The sequence below is a fragment of the Rhipicephalus microplus genome, chromosome 9, assembly GCF_043290135.1.
Source record: "Rhipicephalus microplus isolate Deutch F79 chromosome 9, USDA_Rmic, whole genome shotgun sequence".
NCBI lineage: Eukaryota > Metazoa > Arthropoda > Arachnida > Ixodida > Ixodidae > Rhipicephalus > Rhipicephalus microplus.
Window position 1 is genome coordinate 6,339,901 of NC_134708.1, and position 22,600 is coordinate 6,362,500.

The 22,600-nt window shown below is 47.9% G+C and overlaps 1 protein-coding gene across 2 annotated transcripts in view; it reads left to right on the forward strand.

Moving 5' to 3' along the window:
• The window catches only part of eya (eya transcriptional coactivator and phosphatase 2), a 130,357-nt gene that overhangs the window by 34,626 nt on the left and 73,131 nt on the right, over positions 1-22,600 (forward strand). For both annotated transcript variants that reach the window (XM_075873030.1, XM_037415363.2), the window contains exons 2-7: positions 1,311-1,381; positions 6,096-6,327; positions 8,839-9,032; positions 14,545-14,654; positions 15,024-15,173; positions 21,589-21,834. In XM_075873030.1, the coding sequence (XP_075729145.1) occupies positions 1,311-1,381; positions 6,096-6,327; positions 8,839-9,032; positions 14,545-14,654; positions 15,024-15,173; positions 21,589-21,834 (1,003 nt within the window). The remainder of the gene's footprint in view (positions 1-1,310; positions 1,382-6,095; positions 6,328-8,838; positions 9,033-14,544; positions 14,655-15,023; positions 15,174-21,588; positions 21,835-22,600) is intronic.

Below are 22,600 nucleotides of genomic sequence, written 5' to 3' on the forward strand. Positions count from 1 at the left end.
TGTTGCTGGCCGCTCCACAAGTGAACTATACCCCGTGACACTATATCACAGTGGTACGCAGACGTGTCAAGGACATATCAAATGAGCACCACTTATCCGGCTAAGGACACGTGACATCAAAGGGAGCACGCAAAATCTGGAGAAGTCACACGGTGCCCACCTCTCGTCCCACGGCCGAAAATGCATGCGTGCACCTATATTCCGTGACGCCGAGATTCTATAGGAAGAAGCCGGCCGGAACAAATGATCCCGTGAACTCTGGCCGGCGTACCACATGGAGAAAGCGACTAACTGTGTTAGTGACACGTCCACCTGCCTGTACAAGGGCGGGATCGGGTTTTTCGATGTCACATTCGCTGACCCTGATAAGTGGTGCCTTGATATGCGATCGGTACGTCTGCGCACTGCGGAGCTATATACGAGAACTTCATTGCAATTTTGGCAATAAACCAGTTGTTCATAGCGCCTGGCCTATCTCCTCACATGTTTTTTTTTCTAGCGCAAAAGTCTCCACGTTATCAATGGCCATGCTTTATGGCCATGCTCTAAAAGTGTTGCCGGGCCCCTTTAAAGAGATAATAATGAATAATTGTTGGAGCTTAACGTCCCGAAACCCCCATATGATTATGAGAGATGCTGTAGTGGAGGAAGGCTGCAGAAATTTCGGCCACCTGGGGTTCTTTAACGTGCACCCAAATCTAAGCACACGAGCCTCTATCATTTTCGCCACCATCGAAAATGCGGCCACCACGCCCTTTTAACAGGAAACAATCAGTTTCGATTTACAAATCTTACTTTTAAAACACTATGGGTCATGAATTCCACCATTTAGGCGAGTTAATAGAGGAGGAAATCAAGGTCAATGTTTCATTATTTTTTTATTTCACACTGAAATCTCCGTTCGAGACGTCACGGATTTCAAAGTGGATATGATCGTATTTTGGTGGCACTGCTATGTGCACATGCGATCTCTCGTGCATAAAGCATACCTCTAAGGTCAGAGTCCAGTACATACAGTGGCAGCAGACATGATCAACTTGTTTTCACATGTACTTACATGTAATGTGATGGCATGTTCATTAACAACAAAGGATCATGATGGAGGAGCAGTGTCAATTAGAAAACGCTATAGTGAATGCAGTGTGCCTACATTTTTGTTTTTGTTTTTTTTCTTTTGCAACAGCGTCGAAAAACGGGCTAGTTGGTATAGATTCATACTAAATTTATACCAGCTATCCATACAAACTTATGCGTCCGGTTGGTTTGTGCTGCCAATATTTCAATTTGAATTTTTTTTCTTTTGTTTACAGGCTAAACGCAGGCGACAGGACCGTGATTCAGACCTCGCCGTCGGAGGACAGCATGCGCTGCAGGAATCCAGGTAAGCCATCCATCAGAGCCGCTGTCCTCAAGCCATCCAAAACATGAATCGAACACGTTCCGAGTTCACGCCTTCGAGCATCAATGTGACTTCGATCACTCGTTTGTCATTAAGGTGGAGTTTCGGCTCATAAAGTCTGGCCTAGATGCGCAGCAGCTAGGAAATATTTTTACTCGGTAATCACTGCTGCATTTTGATAAAAAAAAATTTCTTCTATTCAAAGCGGGGTGATGTGAACATTGCTTTGTAGAGTGTACTTTTTTAGGTGCGAGAAAGTTACACGTTGATATTTTATGTTTAGTCAGATAAAATTAAAGCTAGTGACACATTATGGAAACTGTTTGTTAGAGCTTGCTTATGTTTTCTTTATACTGTTGTCTTCCTTGCTCCCTCTTTTGAACCGCTCTCTGTGTATCATTGTGTTAACGAAAAAAAAGTAGCAGGCTTCACAAGCAGTGTCAATATCACCTGAACACGCATTCAGTTAAACAGAAAATTAATGTATAGGTGCTCTTACATTCTAGCTGCAAGTTATGAAGAGGAGCGTGTGACCTAAAAACAATGGCGGGGGAAAAAAGAACGGTTTAAGAGCAAATCGCCACCTCTTCAACAAAATGGATGGGCAGATGACTGTTTGCTGCGTCACGCAACATTTTATTTTTCTGAGAGCTTGCAACAGCGTATTTTCTTGGTTTCTCATGTGCGGCCAGCAAGGCATCTGTGAATATTGCCGGCCACGTCCACGAACACTTTTGTACACTGCAGCGTATGAACTGCTGTGAAATGACGTTTAAAATGCGGAGCACTTTAGGGGCCAGGCTGTCGTGCGCTGTAGTGTGCCGTCGTCGTCGATTGGCGTAACGCTCCATGCGTAGCACATTGAGCACGCGCTCGTGCCTATAGGAGAAGCCTTCTTGCTCCTGTTCTTCGAGTGCCTTGAATACGATCACTTATCATCATCAACTAAAGAAACACTAATAAAGCACTAGAACATTTGGTGTAATGCAGGCCAAGTATAAAATAGAAAGAAAAAAAGGAGCAAGCGCGAAATAGACAGAGAGATCAAGGCAAAAAATAAAAGGGCGGAAAATAAGAAGAGCAATAGCATGAAAGAAATATATAAAGAGGGAAACATAAACTAGAATAAGGAGAAAAAAGGAAGGCAGAAAGAAAAATGGAAAAGGGGAACAAGAATAAAAAAAAGAAAAGAATAAAAAAAACGAAGAGAAACAAAGAAAAAGCTACCCAGCTTCGCAGTTTATTCAGGCTTGTCACCCTTAGTGCGAAGCTACTTTAATCTTTCTGTGAACACAAGCCCGGAGAAAATCATCCAGTTATAGTCGTCACACTTTCAAGATCTTTTGTTGTCTAGCATACCGAAACATGACATGCCTGCACTTTTGTCGCGCTATCTTTTTCTTTTCTTTCACGTGCACACTGATAGAGGCCGCCGAAGACGTTGCTTCACTCATTGATCTGTCATTTAGGGACCGTTTCACTAGAAATAATGAAGTTATCATAGACAAAAACGAAAATTGAAATGCTGACGCAACATTCTTCAGCTGTGGGCCGGTATATTGGCTAGCCCAAACAGTTGTGGAAGGGGACCTCAAGTACGGAGTAAGCATTGCCGAAAATCCTTCCGTTTTCAAAAGTATTGTAAAAATGTAAAAAGGTAGAATTTGGTGTGATAGTCACTGCTGAACACATAGAGGTCGCTGCTATCGCTGCCAGCTCGACGACACTCGAGGTATAGTTTTGGTTTTTGCAGTTCACATTCATTTTGCGGTAATTCTTTCCAGTTAGCTTTTTATTTTCTCTCCTTGGCTGACCGGCCTATTTTTGGGAACAAAAATAGCCCGTTTGGCTTTGTTTTTGTTACTGTTTCTCGTAATACTTATTTACTTATCCTACTTTTGTCTTGACTCCCAGCTTTAAGCAAAAACAGGTTATCCGTCCGTCGCGGTAAATTGCGAACGCAAGGATTCAGGCTGGCGACACATTTCATTCGTCCCTAAAAATAAATAAATAAAAAAATATACTCTAAGTAGGTTCCTGTCGGTTTCCCCCACTTCAAGGCTCTCGCACTGCTAAGCGCTCAGCGATTATATATAAGCAGCCTCGGTCTAAAGCCGGTGATAAATTGTCGCCGCATCAGAGGAGTCCCGTACGGTTGGGTTCCGCGTTAGCGAAGATAAGCCTCCACCGGTGTTGGGGAGGGCGCGAAAATACGGCGCGGAGTTGCGGAGGTAACGCAAAAGAGAACGAGGGCATTTGGGGGGGATGAGGAAGGCTTGATTAGCGGTCGCAGCGGGCGGCTTCCGAAGACACCCGGGCGATCTCCAAAGCAAACACGTCGAGCTTTGCGATGGAGTCGCGTTGACGCATCGCACGTGAGGCCCTCCCTCGGGCGCGAGCCGCGACCATCTGTCGACCGGAGCCCTGACACAAGTAGCCGCGCCTTGCGACACCGCATACTAAGAACAAACGAAAATCGTCCCGTGTGCGTTTTTGTTACCGTCCATCTTATTAGACACAACTTTCACGAAAACTAATGGACAGTGAAGCCCCCAAAAAAAGTGTAGGGGAAGTTATTTGTAGTCCTTTAACCGTATTGTAGTACTTCGTAACGATATAAATGGGAAGAAATTGAAGTGTACCAAAATACAACTTGCGGCTGGTACGGACGGAACCTGCAACCTTTCGATAACGCGTCTGATGTTCTTCCAATCGATCTATGGCAGCGGTCGTTCCCTTGCCCACATTATTGATTGATTAATTGATATATGTGGGGTTTAACGTCCCAAAACCACAATATGAATATGAGAGACGCCGTAGTAGAGGGCTCGGGAATTTCGACCACCAGGGGTTCCTTAACGTGCACCCAAATCTGAGCACACGGGCCTACAACATTTCCGCCTCCATCGGAAATGCAGCCGCCGCAGCCGGGATTCGATCCCGCGACCTGCGGGTCAGCAGCCAAGTGCCGTGGTGGCGCCCACATTATTGAGTATTTCCGCGCATGAGAAGATGGGAGTGTCGATAGAGAAGAAAAAGAACGAGATGATGCCTTTCGCAAGCCTGTGAGGCGGCGCTGAGGCAAGTCTTCACGTTCTCTCGTGGGAGACCAAAGCGCACGTCGCGTTAAGCCTTGCCGTATACGTTTAATACAAATGTATTCGTCCGTCGATTGCCTTCGAGTCATCTTAGGCGAATGCTCGCTGGATTTTGTGGGTTTCTCGCAGGTTAGGACGCGCAGTGACTGCATCTCGCTGCAATAACACCCGGCTACCTTGATTGAGGCACACGTTAAGGACACGTTAAGGAACTGCACGGGGTCAACATCAATCCAGAGGCCGTCACTGTGGCGTACCTCGGTACGCATTCGGGCATGTTGCACATAAAACCACAATTCTTGATATTATTATTATTATTATTATTATTAATACAAACCTTACTGTCTGCGAATTTGAGAGTACGAAGAGTTATAATGCGAGTGCAATGGATGTCAGAACGAAGTCTTTAGTGAGAAAGCGCATCCGTTTAGAAAGAGCGACGCTTCATCAGATGACGAACGTGGTGTCAAGGCATCCTATAATAAACTTGGCCGTGCACTTGCCTTCCCTCTAACACTCTTAACATTACCGCATCGCGCCTCCTTGGTGCATACAATGAAGCTTCTTGCGGCATCTGTTTAGCACATGGTTATGGTGCAACTTCAACGCAACCAAAATTAGTATGCGATTGCGTACACGTTGCGTCTGCGAGCAACCGCATAATCGCCTGAGCTTTTTTTTTGTGTGTAAAGGGTATGATACATATGCTACACATAGCACCAACGGTTACAGATCTCCACCGCATCTCTTTAAGAATAAAAAAATTCCGCCATATCCACGAAGTGAATGATGATGAGTGGGCGAAGCTCCGGAGGTAAACCTGGTAAACCATGAATCCTCTGTACATTTTGCCCGCTCGATTTTATTACATCGCTCCCCCTAGCGTACGTCGACGCACTAAATCGAACGATTGCCTTCAACCAATGACACGCGCCATATGTGACATCATTCCTATTTTATAAGATCTCGCGTCTTTCATCAACTACAAGTACCGCTTTCTAGTTTATAACATCTTGCATCTTTTCATCATCAGCTACAAGCACCACCATCTAGTAAACACTACAAGAACTAAACGAGAGGTGGCTACATACAGGAGACGGTACCGCCATCTAGTGAACACTGCAAGAACTAAACTAGAGGTGGCTACATACAAGGGACGGTACCGCCATCTAGTGAACACTGCAAGAACTAAACTAGAGGTGGCTACATACAGGCTACAGGGGACGCACGGCCCACGCCCTAAGGAGCTTCGCCCCTAAAAAAAAAAAAAACAGACTGGTGTATCGAAAACTTTGTACAACATGTTTTTTGCCGATGATTATAGACAGTCGTGTTTACAGAGACTGTAAAGGGGAATAGCACGTGGGGCACACATAGATGCAAATGATCGTGAATGAGAATTGCTCCTCCGTAACTTCATTTCGTTATCGTTTGGCAAGTTGTCGTTTCGTCCTCTTTACTTTCTCCGCATTTAGGTACATCTTAACTGCCGTCCCCTATACGTTCCTTGGCATCATTGTCCGCTGTCACAGCGATTACGGAACGCGAGTTCCAAGACGCTTTGCAGGTGATGTGTTATACCAGCGCCTTTACTGCAGCCAAGACAGCCAGAGCAGCCCAGCCGAGAACGGCTCGAGTGCCGGATCGGACAACTCGGGTCCGGACTCGCCGGTGGGAGCCGACGACGCTCTAGGCGGAGTGGTGAACGGCCTAGGCTCCCTTCCGCCCCAGCAGCCGCCGCCCGCGCAGCAGCTGGCCGAGCCGTACCCGACCGCTGCCTGGAACCTCTGCAGCGCCCAGAACCAGGAGGCCCTCGCGAAACTGCACCAGGTCTGTGCTGCGTCTCCTTCTGCGTCGCTCTATACTGTCTATAGCCATGGAGGGGTGTTTGAGGGGCAAGTTGCTTTCCTCTCTCTCTCGGAAATTTCGCCGTTTTAGAGGCGAAGTGCCTTATGACCGAGCCTTGTGCCTCGTCTGGTGGCGTGCATGCTTGTAGGTAGCCCAAGTTCGGAAACATCTGTGACGGTTAACAAAAAAGTAAAAAAACTAACAAACAAAACAAAATATAACGGTCAACCGAAATAGAAGGCCGCGCAACACCCTAAAAACAGTTACATTTAGTCACCCATCAATCATAGCATATAACAGAACAATAAGTTGAACAAAACAAAATAAAGGGATGTTGACCAGAACGAAATAGCCCCGCCGCGGTGGCCTATAGTAGCTAAGGTACTCGGCTGCTGACACGCAGGTCGCGGGATCGAATCCCGGCTTTGGCGGCTGAATTTTCCGATGGAGGCGGAAATGTTGTAGGCCCGTGTGCTCAAATTTGGGTGCACGTTAAAGAACCCCATGTGGTCGAAATTTCCGGAGCCCTCCACTACGGTGTCTCTCATAACCATATGGTGGTTTTGGGACGTTAAACCCCACCTATCAATCAATCAATCAATCAATTAATCAATCAACCAGAACGAAATAGACGGCCGCGATTCATGATCTGTTGCACTCTGCTTCGCCCCATCACCAGCATTCATTTTGTGAATATGCGTGGATGTTTGTGTGTGTGTGTGTGTGTGCGTGGGGGGGGGTATTAAAAAAAAGACCATTTGTTGATGTATAAATGCTGATGCGTCAGAATAAAAAGAAATTATTTGCAAAGGGTCATCTGTTCGTTCTTCGGGAAGTTGCTGAAGTTATTGTTCTGGCTTAGTAGTCGTCTGCTTGGGAGGTAGTGGAGATGAAACTGTCTGATGGCATAGTTGCTCGGACCAGTTGGGAAGGGCGGGCTGTAATTCGATGAGATCACGCTCTTTAACATGTCCAGGAGCATGTTGTGTATTCTGAACGGCTCTATGCACTCCCATAGTAGAGTACCTAGTACTCTCAATCGTTACCAACTTTTTTTAAACACAATTCGATTTTCGCAGGCAAAAGGGTCATCAGCTTCTCAAATTAATGGCTAGTTGTTCCTACATTATGTACCAACAGTGATGAAGGAAAAGTCAGAAAGTCAGAAAACAGTGCAGATGTTCAAGAAATGGCCGCATGATTTGTACCAAGTAAACTATAGTGGCAGGCTCAGCATTAGGATTAGTGAAACTTCAAAAAATAGACCTAGGATTGCGGCTAGATCGACGACTGACAGTTTGTAGTCTGTCGGATCTATTTCGTTTGGCTGACCACTCTACAATTTGCGCTATTCCATACGAAAAGCCTTGACTACACAAAGTGTGTGCCAGTTGGGTACTAGAAATGCTTACCGACCAACTCAAGCTAAGGGAACTGCTGCAGCGGTACGAAAAGTACCCCGTAGTTCACGGTGATTATGTAGAATAGTGAACTACAGGATTGTACTAAACTAAATCTTCCAATAGAAACTTTTATACTATAAGATATTAATTTTGGAGGAACCAAACAGCCGTTATATACTCCTGGATGACTTTTGTATATATACACGCGCGCACATAGAAACACGCACACGGACACGCTTCAAGCTTAGTTGAACACTCCTCTCCCCTCTCAACGCAGAAAAAAAAAATATCTGGTCAGGCTCTTGCCTGTGTGGAGGTGATTGGGGCGGCTTGTCGTTGCATTACGCTGTCAAGAATTAGCGCAACTCAGATAGAGAGCAGGAACTAACATGGTAGCGCTGTCCCTGTCTAGTGTGTCTTTGTTGTGTTCGTGCTATCTTTTTAGATTGCAATAATTCTTGAGAAATCCTCCTGTATCCCGTCCCTTTTGTTGTTGCGCCATGAAAAAGTTCCACGTGGAACTACACAAGGCATAGGAAACACACAGGAAAATCAAATTGCGTGAGCTTGTGATACATACTAACGTTTGCTCTTGTATTGTTGCTTGGTAATAATATATAATTCTCGTTTCCTGATACCAGCTATTGTCTAACTCAAACGGAGTCATTTTATCGGTGTTGGTGTACGTGGGACATTAAAAGCTTGTGTACTGAACGATACAAGAAAATTTGTCGACGCAAACCACCGTGGAAGGATAGGCAAAATAAAAGAGCGCCAACTAATTGGTGCATGTTACAAGAAAATTAGTTCACGCAAACCACCGTAGAAGTCGACGCAAACCACCAACTATAGCCCAACAACAAATCTTACTAATGTACTGAACGAAACACTGCGGTGTGGAGAGAGACCTTATTTTTTTTTCATGTCATGTTTTATGCTATTATCTCATCTCCTTGCCACGCAACCTGGATGCTGTTAACCTGGATACTCTCTGCGCCTTTTAGTTTCTCGCTGTTCCTTTCTGTATGTGGACGTGCGCTGATTAGAAGTTTCGTACAACCTAGACACCGCCTGTGCCCACGCAACGCAGGGCTCGCTGGACTACGCGGACCCGTCGCTGGGTCCCGTGACCGCACCGTACGTGACCGACGGCTCCCTGGGCGACAGGCTCAGCTGCGGACGGCTGGGAGCCGCCGTGTCTCCGACGGACGCCGACCCGCTTCCCTCCAAGAGCAGCCCCGCCGCTGCACTGGACTGCGCCGCCTACGCGCCCTACTACACCAGGTCAGTCAGTTATTGGTGGCCGTGGTTGGCGGTAAATACACGGGAAAGGAACTTGCTTATTAGAGGTGCCTAGACACGGTCACCCAACAATTTGGGGTTTTCAGCGAGCGAGAGAGAGAAATAAATAAAAGAGACAGGGAGGTTAACCTAGAAGAACTGGTTTGCTACCCTGTACAGGGGTGGGAAAAAGGGTCAGAAAGAGGATAGAGATAGAAAGATATAAAATAAAGTAGAAAAAATTCACATGCGCACACATTCAGGGAGTTCCGATCACAGTCGTTTGTATAGGCCGGTTGAACGCAAGAAGTGCAGGAGCGTCTTCACAGCCTTCTTCTGTGACATAAAGTCCTGTCGGTAGCGCAGGATTCTTTCTACCGAAAGAGTCTGGTTGTCCAGTTCATCTATAGTGAATTGCAGAGTGACTGCCTCTGTGAGCAGTACTGTGGGCATTCACACAGAATGTGCCAAGTTGTTTCGTCACTGCCGCAATGGTCGCATGCAGCAGTGTGAGACATTCCTCTGCAGAACGCGTATACGCATCGGTAAATGCGACGCCCAACCATAATCTGCACGGCATAGTCGTGCCTCGTCGGCGTAACTCCGGAGGAATTCGAAGACTGAGAGTTGGGTCTAAGGTACATAATCGTACATGGGTGAAATGTGACTCCTTCCATTGCGACGTGGTGCGCTTGCGAGCAAGCATGCGGAGTTTCCGTGCAGCGTCAGTTCTGGAGAGCGGTATTCATATTTGATCGCTTTCAGTATGGGCAGAACGGGAAACTAGGTCGGCCTGTTCATTGCCAATCACTCAGTTTTCAGTGAGAACTAGAACGAGACTGCATATTATATTTTTGATAATATGAAAAGTGGGCCGTAAAAGTAAATACCAGTACAATAAGGACTCTAGAAGTCGCCGGATGTGAATCTCGCTGGCCACCTGCGACGGCCGTTTTGCCACGGCGTCTGTGAGTTCACGTGGAGCAAGGAGCGGTACCGCTGTCTCCGACCACTCATTCAGATTTAGCGCCATGGAGAAGGAAGTTCAAGTATCTCGATTTCCGACTCTGATGACGGCAGAACAATATCGAATGCCAGCATGTAGCTGCTTGAAAATTCGTCAGTGTTGCCCGACTTTCAGGCCGCTCGCCAGTTTGCAAAATATTCACTTATAAACTACGAAATGCGCTAAAATTTTGCCAGTTTATTTGTGAGCGGCACAGGATCGATTATGTTAGAAAACTGGGTGTTATGGCCCATTTAAGGCGAACTTCCTTACATGTGCCATGAGAACGTCACCTCGGACGAAAAGCCTGCGGCGAGAAATGACGCAAATATCGACGGCGACGCAAGCAGCGCCTAACTTTGCTTTTGCGGCGTTCGCGAGACTAGAAAAATTGATGATTGATATGGGGGATTTCACGTCCCAAAACCACCATTTGAATATGAGAGACGCCGTAGTGGAGGGCTCCGGAAATTTTGTCCACCTGCGGTTCTTTAACGTGCACCCAAATCTGAGCACATGGGCCTACAACATTTCCGCCTCCATCGGAGATGCAGCCGCCGCAGCCGGGATTCGATTCCGTGACCTGTGACTACAAAAATTAAAACCGAATTTTGTGGGGTGTAAACTAGCGTGGTAAATTAGGTAACACAGTGTGGCTTAGTTGTGCGATCCTCATTGTAATTCGCAGGTTCAAAGCAAACTAGGAAATAATCGCCTTTAAACCAGTTTTATAGCCTTAACAAAAACACGCGAAGGATTTTCTTGTAGCGAAGGAAATCAGTTCTAACCTGGAAGAATACAAGTCCACTTCTCGTCTTACACAATTCCTGTCCACGAATTTATAAAAATCTTTGGCGATCACAAGGCGCTTGATGCTACGTGCATTTTCAGGATTTGGGTGCATTTGTATGTGGCGTTCTCTCTCGTCAGCCGCAACAGTGTCCTTTCGTAACTCAATGGGAAATAGGTGCAAGAAATATATGCCAAAAAAAAATTCGGTAGATCCGACGTACCTTGGAAATCGACGTTATGCGAAGCACGCGGAGGGAAGGTGACCGTGTTGTAATTTTTTTATTGAGCAACATGTTATGAAATTACGCTAAATAAATGTACAAACGTGGCACACGCTGACATGTGTTGGACAGTCGCAGATGGTTATATAACCAGTTTTTCGCACTTGCGCAATGATGTCAATGGAAACATGAATATTAGCAACACCAGATGCGATAAGCTGATACGAAGCGCTGGTGCTCACGCGGGTTGTAGTTCTTGGCACATAAATAAGCTTCTGTGGATGGCACCTATTACTACTACGGACGTTAACCCGACATGACGGCTGCATCGTAGGAGTACATATGCAATGTTTATAAGATAGGATAACCAGGACTGCAATCACAACTGACGTTTCACGAACTTTAGAGTCTTCTTGAAAAGTAGTTACAAGACCTCGTGTGGCGTTGTGGTAGAATATTTGATTGCCGCGCAGAGTGCTGCAGAGTTCGATTCATGCTGCGAACCTGACATTTACTACTATTTGCATTCTTCGCGTCAACGCTGCCGATGTTTGCTTTTTGTTAACGCTCACGTGTTAAAATTACCCATCTGTGTTCTCGCCGTTCTTTGATAGATAACAACTGTCAATTCCCTGTGGCACCATGGCCTCTGAGATGGCGAGCGAGTGGCGTGTTTCTCTTCGGCCGTACCAATCGCCGTGCTCCCCAGCAAAATTGACGAGTATCGCCTCGCTAGCCTGGCTACTGCGAGAAAGAGAATTGAGTGGGGATTCCGGTGGCGGCAGAGACCGTGGCATACAGCAAAGCGCACGGGATTCCAGCGTGCGCATGATTTTTTAGCGGCGAAGTTCCTCTTAGTCTAACCTTGTCACGTGTCACGCGTAAACGGCAGTACCTCCGGGCACGCGTAACCGACATTTGGCGTTACTCTGCCGCTACTCTCCGATTGGCTGCTGCGCACGCTTTGCCTGAGTGCGCGGGGAACAAGTGGCTCTCTCAGTCTCTGGATCGTTGCCGTACGTGCCAGATCGTTGGTGGGGCATGAACGAAGCAGAGCGCTGGGCGCTTGCGCTCGGCCTCCTTGGCTCGCGTCTTGTTGGGGTTACCCATGCGCTGTCTGCATTCTCGAACGCGATCGAACGCATACATGCATGCACGGACGGACGGATGGAAGGACACACAAACATATGGAAGAACGAACGGACGCACAGACAGACAGACGCACGGACGGATGCATGGATGGACGGATGGACCTATGGACGCACAAACGGAGGCATGGATGGACGCACAGACCAACACACGGAACGACGCGCGGACGGATGGAAGTACGAATGGACGTACGGACAGAAGCACGGATGGACGTATGGATGCTTCGCCCCACTCGTCATCATTCACTACGTAGATATGCTGTGATTTCTTTTCGCGTACGAGTAAAAATACAAGATTATCGTCGTTGAATCGTATTGTTCTCCTATCCCGACGCATTATTTTATATTATATCGCGTACGGGTATTTATGAGGTGGTCAACCGAAGCGCAGTTATGCTGTGGATAACTGAATGCCTAGGTCTTGTCATTGAAATAAAGTACGTGAGAAGTATTTTGCCAGAATATTGTATAAGTCTTAAATTAGCCGACCGACATTCACTACCCACGTCTTTCACATGTAAAATGCCTGAGTTGTCATCGTCTCATTTACTGTCATCTCAATTTTGATTATGTTTTGGTAGCACAATGGCAATATCAGCGTCGTGTTCATTTACTATACTCTCGACTGCGTCCAAATCAAAGGGTTGGACATGTAGCATAAAGGCGTCTTTCTAATGAAAACTAAGTACTCGCCGAAGTAGGCTACGAAAAAAGGAAAAAAGTGCAAATCGTCACTGCAATGTAACACCGCAATGTTTCAAACCAGGTACATCAAGCTCTGAACGTGTGTTGCGTATTTCTTGAACAATCGAAACATTTCGATGTTTGTTATTGCATTGTTCAACGTATCCACTAAACACAGTGAAATTCACAGTGTGAATGGGTGATCATAAGTGACCAAAACGTGCCTGTAACCAGCCCGTGGTCGTCACAAAACCGGCGACGTTCAGGCTAGACATAGTCTAGACGCATGGCGATGGCCTGCTCCCTCGTCCCTGTATCCTGCTTATGCGACTCGACAGGATTCTCGGAACGGTGTTACAATGAGAAGCAGCGCTTTTTTCATGAAAAGAAAGAAAAAACAATTATTTCAATTGAGTGTAATTCTTGAACGTAGAACGCGGAACTCTTGTGACTTCGCTTGTTGATCGGGCTGTCATTTTTTTTTTCTTCGCCAGTGCCGTCCATATATTGTGCCGCCTGCAAACTTCGAAGTACAGCAAGTTTCCAGCGCTCCAGATCTCTTGCAGAGGCATCGCAATTATAAGTGCTCTAATATGGACGGCACAAATCTACAGCAAAAAAAAAAAAAAAGCTGATTTGAGAATATATACGCCCTCTCGTATAGAATATATAGTAGAGAATATAAAGCCTCTCGTGCACCTTGGCTCGACAATCCCAAATGAGCGCGAAGTTGTACAAAAGCGCAAAACCATTTTTTCCCTCGCCACATGTAAGCTTCGCCAACAGCGTGGCCGCCTTTTCGACCATATACAAAGGAACGCCGCGGTGCGCAGAAAAGAGCGAGCTACGCCCACCTTTAGAGACACGCTCTCTTCGTGCGATTGGGACGGCCGAAGAGAAGCCCCCCGCGCGCCCGCCATCTCGGAGGCCGTGGTGGCACATACCCCCATGCTAGTGGCATATAGCCGCCCGCTGGAAGTGCCATTGTCTGGGGGGAAGTGTTCGACGACGTACGCGATGGGATTATGGCATTATTCGCGTCGTGATCAGCGCCTCACATTTGCCAAACCATCTTACCATCCCGTACTAATTTAGGTTCACGCCAAGTTAAGGGGGTGATCACGAGAGCAACGTATGTGGCTACAGACAGGCAGGCAGGCAGGCGCCAAAATTGCTTGCAGTGCGCAAAGAAATGCTTCACATTTATAAAGCTGGTTTTAAAAAGTGGCTTTGATAAGCAGTCTTACTGAAACATTTTGGTGAAATCTCACTACAAAGTGTGTGGCTTCTAAAGACAATAAACATATAACATTAGAAGCTCATGGGGCCTCATTGTATAACATTTTACACTCTGGGAAGCCACGTGGTCTGTAATGCGAGACTGTAACTTTATCATGATTGTCAGTTGAGTCTCTGCTGTATATAACGGGGAGCTGTTTATGATAGCTTTTTTTTTTCGTCATATACGATTTTTTTTTCGCCTACTTCACATTTAGTTGCGACAGGCCACGATGGTCGCCGGCAAGAGATGGCGCTACGCGCGCATGTCTGCCGAAGTCAATGTCCCCAAATCCTGATCACGTTTAAGATGCTGTGATGGCGCACCATGTGAATAATCCACGCGCTGCCATGGACTCCCGTATGCTCCCCTCTCTTACCCACAGCATGCAGGCGTACAGCCAGCTGAACAGTGGTTCCTACTCGATGCCGGCGTCGAGTCTATACGGCACCCAGTCCGGCCAGGCGTACGGCTCGGACGTCCTCTCCTCGTACGGTGGGTCACTCGTCATTACCTTTTTCGGTACTTCCGGCCTGTCATCCCTTCTCCCTAGTGCACTGCAATATATTCGTATTGCGTAATTTCGAAAGTTCGCGTTGAGGAGAGCACACATGCAATAGTTGTTGATTGATTGACATGTGGGGTTTAACGTCTCATAACGACCAGATATGTTTATGAAAGACGCCGTATTAGAGGGCTCAGGAAATTTCGACCACCCGAGTTTCTTTAACGTTCACCCAAATCTGAGCACATGGGCCTACAGCCTTGTCGCCTATATCGAAAACGCAGCCACCGAAGCCGAGATTCGATTCCGTGTGCAATAGCTGTGGGACGACGCACGGGGTGACTTGTCTTGTACCGCAGGTTCCCGACAGGGCTCTTCAGCGAACTCAACGACTGGCCAGGGCAAGTCTAACCTGGCCCAGTCTTACCTGTACGGCTCCGGTGGATTCGCCACCTCCAACGGAACCCAGAGTCCCGCGGCCCAGGCGGCACAGGGACACTACGCCTACGGTACGGCGACACCTGCTGCGTCCTACTTAAATGCCTTCCACCACTTGTGCCGCCGTAACAGTAGTTGCAGTATTCATGAGAAATGACAGTGATGCCTAGGAAAGTATCGTGGATGTTGTTTGTCGTAATTATGATATTTTAATCGCAATGGTGTCGAACAAAGAAAAACAATCCCTTAATTCCCACTTTTTTTCCTTCACTTAGCCGAACCCTGATATAACAAAATATTGGTTATAACGAAGTAAATGAAAAATAGTTTTCCATTAGATGCAGTACTAGGAATATATACCTCTGTAACAAATGTTCAGATATAAGAGGCCTATATTTCTTTTTAAGGTGCAACTTTGTTATAACGAGTTCTTGGTGTAATTATAGTGCTGGACCGCGGACTCGCGCGGGTTCGATGCTGGTCGTGGTGGTCACTTTTCGATCGCTGCGACGTGGTACAGGCCCGTGTATTTATACATTTAGGTGCGCATTAAAGAACCGCAAGTGGTTGAAATTATTTAGCACTGTAGACCACTATGGCGTCCCGCACAATCTTACCGTTGTCTGAACACGTGAAACCTCAACAATCATTATTATTAGGGGCAAAGCTCCTTCTGGCGTGAGTCGGTCGTCACGTGTATGTATGCATGCATGCGCTAACCACCTCACAGCATATACACGGAGTGAATGTGATGAGTGGGGCGAAGCTTCGGAGGGTTTTGTGGGCAAACCGTGAATCATCCGCTGGCCGCGTCTGTCCGTCGTCTCTCTTGTCGGTTTGTCGCACGGATGCAAGGATTGTGATGCAGGGTTCTTGTTGCTGATTTGTTTTTCTCCCGGGCTGAGCCTCAGAGAGTTTTGTTAATAAGGACAAAGCCGTTCGGTTTCCAAGAAACACACAAAAAGTTTAATTGAAAAGTAAAAAGGCAAAGATTCCTCACCAAACAAAACACTTAATAAACAGTTGACTGGACATGACGAAACACATCTGTAAACACCCAACAAGAACGTTCAAAGTCAGTAACTAAACCTAACGTTCGAAAGAGGCTGAGTGATGGGAGTAGCGCAAGAGTATCGGTGCAGTCTCACCCACAAGTTGGTTTTCGGCGGTGATGAGAAACCGGAACGCCGTGACTCCTGCGTCAGTGCGTGGGCTGGACGAGGACGAGGGAACGCTGGCTGCTGGCGACACGTCGAAAAGCCCTACCAAATCGTGATGGTTTCGGCTTGAGGAGCGTGGACACGTCGGAGACGGGAGAACGCAGGCTGGTGGCGACGCGTCCGGGAACTAGGGTCGACCTAGTCAAGCAGCTGGGCGCACAGCTCGGGCCCGGAGCCCGACGGCTGTAGCTCGCCTGCCGGAACCAAAGTCCGCAGGCCCTGGAAAGGAGTTCAGGACCGGATGGCCACGGTCCTTTGGAGCGGGAACCCGACAGCAGGAGGCCCCGGCCGGTGGAAGTCCTGTAGGCTCGGGTCCGGAACCCAACGGCCCATCTTCAGCGCCCGGTCCGGTGACGATCTTCCGCTTGCACTGCCTGCCTCCAATTCCCCTTGCTCTCGTCCCCCCAGGCTCCTGCTTCAGCTCTGGCCCACTTGTCTCGTTCTCATTGGAGATACTGCTGTTTCGTGGTGTCAAGCCATTGGGCCTTGAAATCTCCGTGTTCGCTGCCCATTGGATGTTTTACCTTTTGTTTACTTCACGTCCTGCCACGCATCCTCGTGCTTGACGCTCTTTAACGTCGTCATTCTTGTTTAAGCAGCACCGCACGTGCACTCTGGTATTTCTCCTTTTGTTTTTTTTTTTTTCCGTGACGCGCACTTTTCGAAGGCGCGCACTTTGAACGCGCACCACACATCACATACGCCCCCCTTTTATTCAAGTTTTTTTTTTTTAGAAAAAAAAAACTGCCGATGAGTGCGCGTTCTGCACTACGTCACAATTAAACCACATATTTGCACCACGCAGTTCAACACATCACCGGGCTACAGTTCGCTACATCGTCCAAATGTCCACACTTAAACTTTAGATTCACCCAATTGCATTTAAAAGTTCTGAAACCCGGAATAAACCTTTTTACTACAAAATCGACTATGGACAAAGTTACTTGTGTCCGCATCTAAAAGTCGAAGTCCAGAAAGAGCTACCGGTTTTCTAACCCTACACTCAGGTTATCGCGTCCCAAACCAGACGCACTGCCCTTCTCGCACGTTTCGAAAGTAACTGTGGCAAACATGCTTTTATGCACTTTCGCTGAAACGCGTGTCTGCGCCCCCGCCGGCCACATGAACGCTTACCGGTCACAGAGGAACAGGGCGCGGTCTCGAGCCGTCGGCGTCGACACGAAACGCACTGAGACACGAATGTCCAAATGCCACAATCTCTCACACAAATGCTTTCTTTTAGTTCACCATCTAATGAACACAAGCTCGGGGTGCCCTCAGCAAGCCCAAACGCTCCGACAAGCGTGTGAGGTTCCTGGATTCTTGAGAAGGGATGCCGTTGTGCTCGGTCATTATACAGCTCATCTTGAGTGGACTTAATTATAGGTTCAAAACCAATCACGTTCTCAGGTTCAAGACCCTGTCTGGCATTCTCCATACCTACCATCGAGCCCACCTCCGATTCGATACTGTTTATTTTGAAGAGTGCTTCAGCACTCCCATCGTGTTTTCTCGGACAAATAGCAGTTACGCTATCCTGTGAACTAGAATCCCCTCTCTCTCTGAGTGAGATATACGTATGGTCTAGGACCATTGACGTGGTGCCTGCTGCTACCTCTGTCGGTACAAAACAATCAGTGGCCACTATATCAGAGCCTTCATGGCATTCGCTGCCATCTTCCCAATGACGTTCTAGCGCTCCTTCCATGGAGCTATTGAGAGGTAGCCCTACCCCTTCCCGAAATGTGCTCGGCCTCTGCGACGTTCTGATACACACCTCATTCTGAATGGAGCGTCTTTGTTCCCTGCTATCGAAGCTTTGCTCCACAACATTTTCCACAGCTTCTAGGTCGCCCATATCCAGGCGCTCTTCTTCATAGGTGCTTGGCCTCTCAGAGGTCCCCAAGCAGCTAACGGAAGTAATATGTTCCCAGCCAGAGGAGCTTTCCGTCGCTTCAACAAACTCCTCATGACTCCTGCCTTCTTGGCTGTCCACCTCTCTGCCTTCCTCTATCTGAGCTTCTCGCTCCGAAGTAAGGCTGTCGCGAGGCTCGAGGCCAACCTTGCAGGAATCGACTTCCCTCCAGCAAACGCTGCTATCGGAGCAAACATTCACCGCTTGCTCGACCTTCTGCATCGCCAGCTGCCCCCTTTTCGCCATCGCAAGCTCGAGTCGCCGCTCGAAGTCCACCCTCTCTAATTGGAGCTGCTGCTTCAGTATGCGTGTCTGACGCTCTAGCAACACTTTATTTTCACGCGTTACGCGCTCTAGCTCCTCCTTCTTAGCTCTAAGCACCAATTCAAGCTTTTCCTTCGCCGCCTTTCGTTCTGCAACCCGTTGCTCACGCTCCCTCTCCATCCGCTCCTCGTACCATACTCTAAACTCCGCTCCCGTCAGTCCCATTTTATCCGCCAACTCAATTAACTCCCACGTGTTCGTCATCGTGTTAACCGCGTCAAAAAATCTACTGGAAAAACAAACGACTTTGTCCTGTCGCGGACGCCAATTTGTGATGCAGGGTTCTTGTTGCTGATTTGTTTTTCTCCTGGTTGAGCCCCGGAGAGTTTTTCTAATAAGGACAAAGCCGTTTGCTTAACAAACAACACCTAAACATTTACTGCAGAACTGAAGCAAAACTCAAACACAAATTACAAGAAATGAGTAGCTGGCTAAAAGCGGGTTTTAGAAGGAAAACAAACATCTAAAGTCCCGAAACTGCCGACGGAAAGTCACAGCTACATGATGCAGTTCTGACGCGGTGATTCGGCGGTGCAGGGAAGAGAGCAAGTTCGATCTCACCAAAACGTTGCTGCTGTAATGGTGGCGACGGCGTGTACCGATGCTCGCTGGCGGCGACGATGGAACGGGACTCGCTCGGTGATGCCTGTGGCGGCCCAGATTCGCCCGATGAGGTGGCTGGTTGCAAGGCTCAGGCCCGTGACCCGAACTGCCGTTGCTGCACCCGCACCGGAATCTGCAGGCCTTGGTCTCGACCGTTGAGGCAGCTCGCCGTCCTTGGAAGGCGTTGTCCGGAGGTCCAGACCGGGTGAAGTCCAGAAGGCTCAGGTCTGCCACCCGACTGCCTGTCTTCAGCTCCCAGCTGTGACCTTCCTCTTGCCTCGTTCACCTCGAACTACTAGCTCTGGTCTGCTCAGGCTCCTGCTTCAGCTCTGGCCCACTTGTCTCGTTCTCATTGGAGATACTGCTGTTTCGTGGTGTCAAGCCATTGGGCCTTGAAATCTCCGTGTTCGCTGCCCATTGGATGTTTTACCTTTTGTTTACTTCACGTCCTGCCACGCATCCTCGTGCTTGACGCTCTTTAACGTCGTCATTCTTGTTTAAGCAGCACCGCACGTGCACTCTGGTATTTCTCCTTTTGTTTTTTTTTTTTTCCGTGACGCGCACTTTTCGAAGGCGCGCACTTTGAACGCGCACCACACATCACAAGGATAGACGGACGCACGCGCTGACGGATAGATGGACGAAAGCAAGAACGAACAAGCGGACGCTTCGCCCCACTCATCATCATTCACTCCGTGGATATGCTGCGATTTTTTTCGGATGCCGGATTTCGCTGCAAATCTGTAGTAATAAGGTCGGAAACAAGAATACAATAATCTGTCATGTGGGATTGTGCATCCCAATTCGTGCTTTGCTAAAATTGTGTAGCGAAACCTAATAAAAATTGTTGGTGTTTCACGTTCCATAGCCGCGATAAAGCCATTAAGGACACCGTGTGGAGGGCTCCGGAAATCTGGACCGCCTGGGATGCTTAAAGGCACACTAAAGGGAAACTCTGAATTGATTTAGATGGATAAATTGTTCCCTGACAACTTTATTGTCATTACCTTAACTATCATTAGTTTGGAATAGAGCAAAAAATAAACGTGAGAGTATCGTTTTCAAATTTCTCGCCGAAATCTCTATGCGTGACGTCATAGATTTCAAAGTATATTTACCGTACTCCGGCTGCATAATTGAGAATTAACAGACAGTGACGCCAAGAAAAGTACAGGGCACGTAGTCAGTATAGTAACTGTAATATAAACAGGGAATGAAAGGAGAGTGGACGGAAAGGTGACTTGCCGCTTGCAGGGTCCCATTCCGCGCCCTTCGTATAACGCGTCCAATGCTCTATCATTGACGCGATATCCGAAGGTCGTAGGTTCGGTCGCTGCCTATACGGCGAGCTATCTTTTGGTGCTCATTAATTTTTCTGCATTTATATCGAAATTATTACAGATAACGTCCCCTGTAATTTCCTTTGCATGATTGTCTGTCTGTTGTCCCCAATGTTTCTTCTAACAAAAAAAAAAAAAACGGGCCCTTAAGATATTTTGATGGCTACGTTGGCGCAATAAAGTTTGCTGACACTCGGTTGCAAACCTCCTCCGAGGACAATGTGCTTCGTTTTTGCTGATTAGGAACTGTACTGACACTCGGTTGTAAACCTCCTCCGAGGACAATGTGCTTCGTTTTTGCTGATTAGGAACTGTATAGGCCCTAGCAGACACCGTCAATATATTTGACGTCACGTTTCGACAATGTCAATGTGGCGTCGCCACCCGCATTTTCATAGTGCGCGTTTTCTCTCTCGCCACAAGAGTTCGTGTGGCGATTTCGATGTTGTTAACGAGCGACTCGCAAATACGAGACAAAGCGCTCTTTTACTTGGTGTCTCTTTAACTGTGCAGCTAAACCCAAGTACACGAGGCTCTAGCACTTCGCCTCCATCGAAATGTGGCCTTTTCAGCGTCGTTATCAGCCTCGCGACAATACACCACTCACTTAGTGCTTCTACTGCTGCAGGCAAGAAGCTGCGCGGATGATTACTCTGGATGGATGCGCAGCTTTTGTTATTTGACGAGCGAGTACAGTCTAGAAAAGATGTTCCCGGTGTTTGTGACTTTAGAGAAAAGGTGAAGATCGAGCAGGTTATGTAAGGTATGGTCGTCACCGCAGAGCGCCTGTATATTTTTTACCGTGTATTTTTTTTGTAAACACGATGCCTCTGTTCCGAGATTGTATTGACAAATCTGATTTGTTAAATGGGTCCTTTTGTTTTAATTCGGTAGGTTGCACCTAGGTATAATTCACTTATGAAGCATCACAAAGGGCAAGTTACAGGTATGCGTAGTTGTGCTGATAAGTTTTTTATATATTATTCTTTACATGTTGAATAAAACTATCGAGTAAAGAAAGTGCAGCCACAAATAATCGTAATTTAGCCCCTTCCCCCCCCCCCCCCTTTGTTTCGCATGACAGGTTCCAGCTACGCGGGCGGAGGGTTCGGCGGCTCCGCCCAGGCGGCCGGCGGCGGCGCCAGTGCGGCGCAGACGGCGCTCGACTACTCTGCAGGCTACGGCGGCTACGGGGCAGCGCAGGGCTACCCGTACTACGCCCAGGGCTACGGCTACGTCCAGGCAGCCGCGGCGGCGGCGGCAGCGTGCGCCTCTCCGCTGGCGCCCTCTACCTACCAGCTGGCACAGCTGCCACCGTCGCAGCAGCACGGTGCGTGGCACGCTCCCTTTTCGACGTCGGCAAGAGCTCGAAATTGCTTTTATTCACACACACACACAAAAAAAGAGAATGAAATGCCGACGAAATATTAGGAACAAGAGACTGCGTGGCTGGTCCAAAATATAAAAACAGAACTTGAAGGGCGCTTAACTTTTGCCTTCAAGAGCGTGGTTGGGCCTCGTGCGAATCGCATTGCTGCATGCCTGAAGCGTGTCGTAAGCGAACGAACGAATGTGCGCGTAATTGCGTGAGCAAGTTTTGCGCGATAGCCCGGTACATTAGTATAGTATTGCTCCAAATAAAACATTGCCTCAGAGATTCGTTGCCCCTTCGCCATTTCGATCAAGGTGGAAACCTGAGGGCGATGCGACGAACACGGACACAACCGCATCCGATTTGCCACTCCTAGCGGGCTGTCACAACATGTGAGCCTGCACGTAACGCCAGAAAGTCTTGGAAGTCTGAATGCTTCAACTGGCCTTTTGGCTAAGATCAAAGTGTAGTGTAACATGACGTGCAGCTGTTACGTAAAAGGTTCAAGTAACGACGTTTGCCGTGGCCGACTCGCACTGCCTAGGGCGTTGTGTAAGCACGCAGTGCGCGATTTTCGGTCGTCGACGTTGGCGACTTGACCGCGATTTCAAGTACCGAGAATTCCGACGTCCTGCACTGCGGCTTATGTGATGTAACGGAGAAAAGGTCGTGACAGCGATCTGATGACGCACAGAGACACCAGGTTGGCCAGGCCAATGGCAAA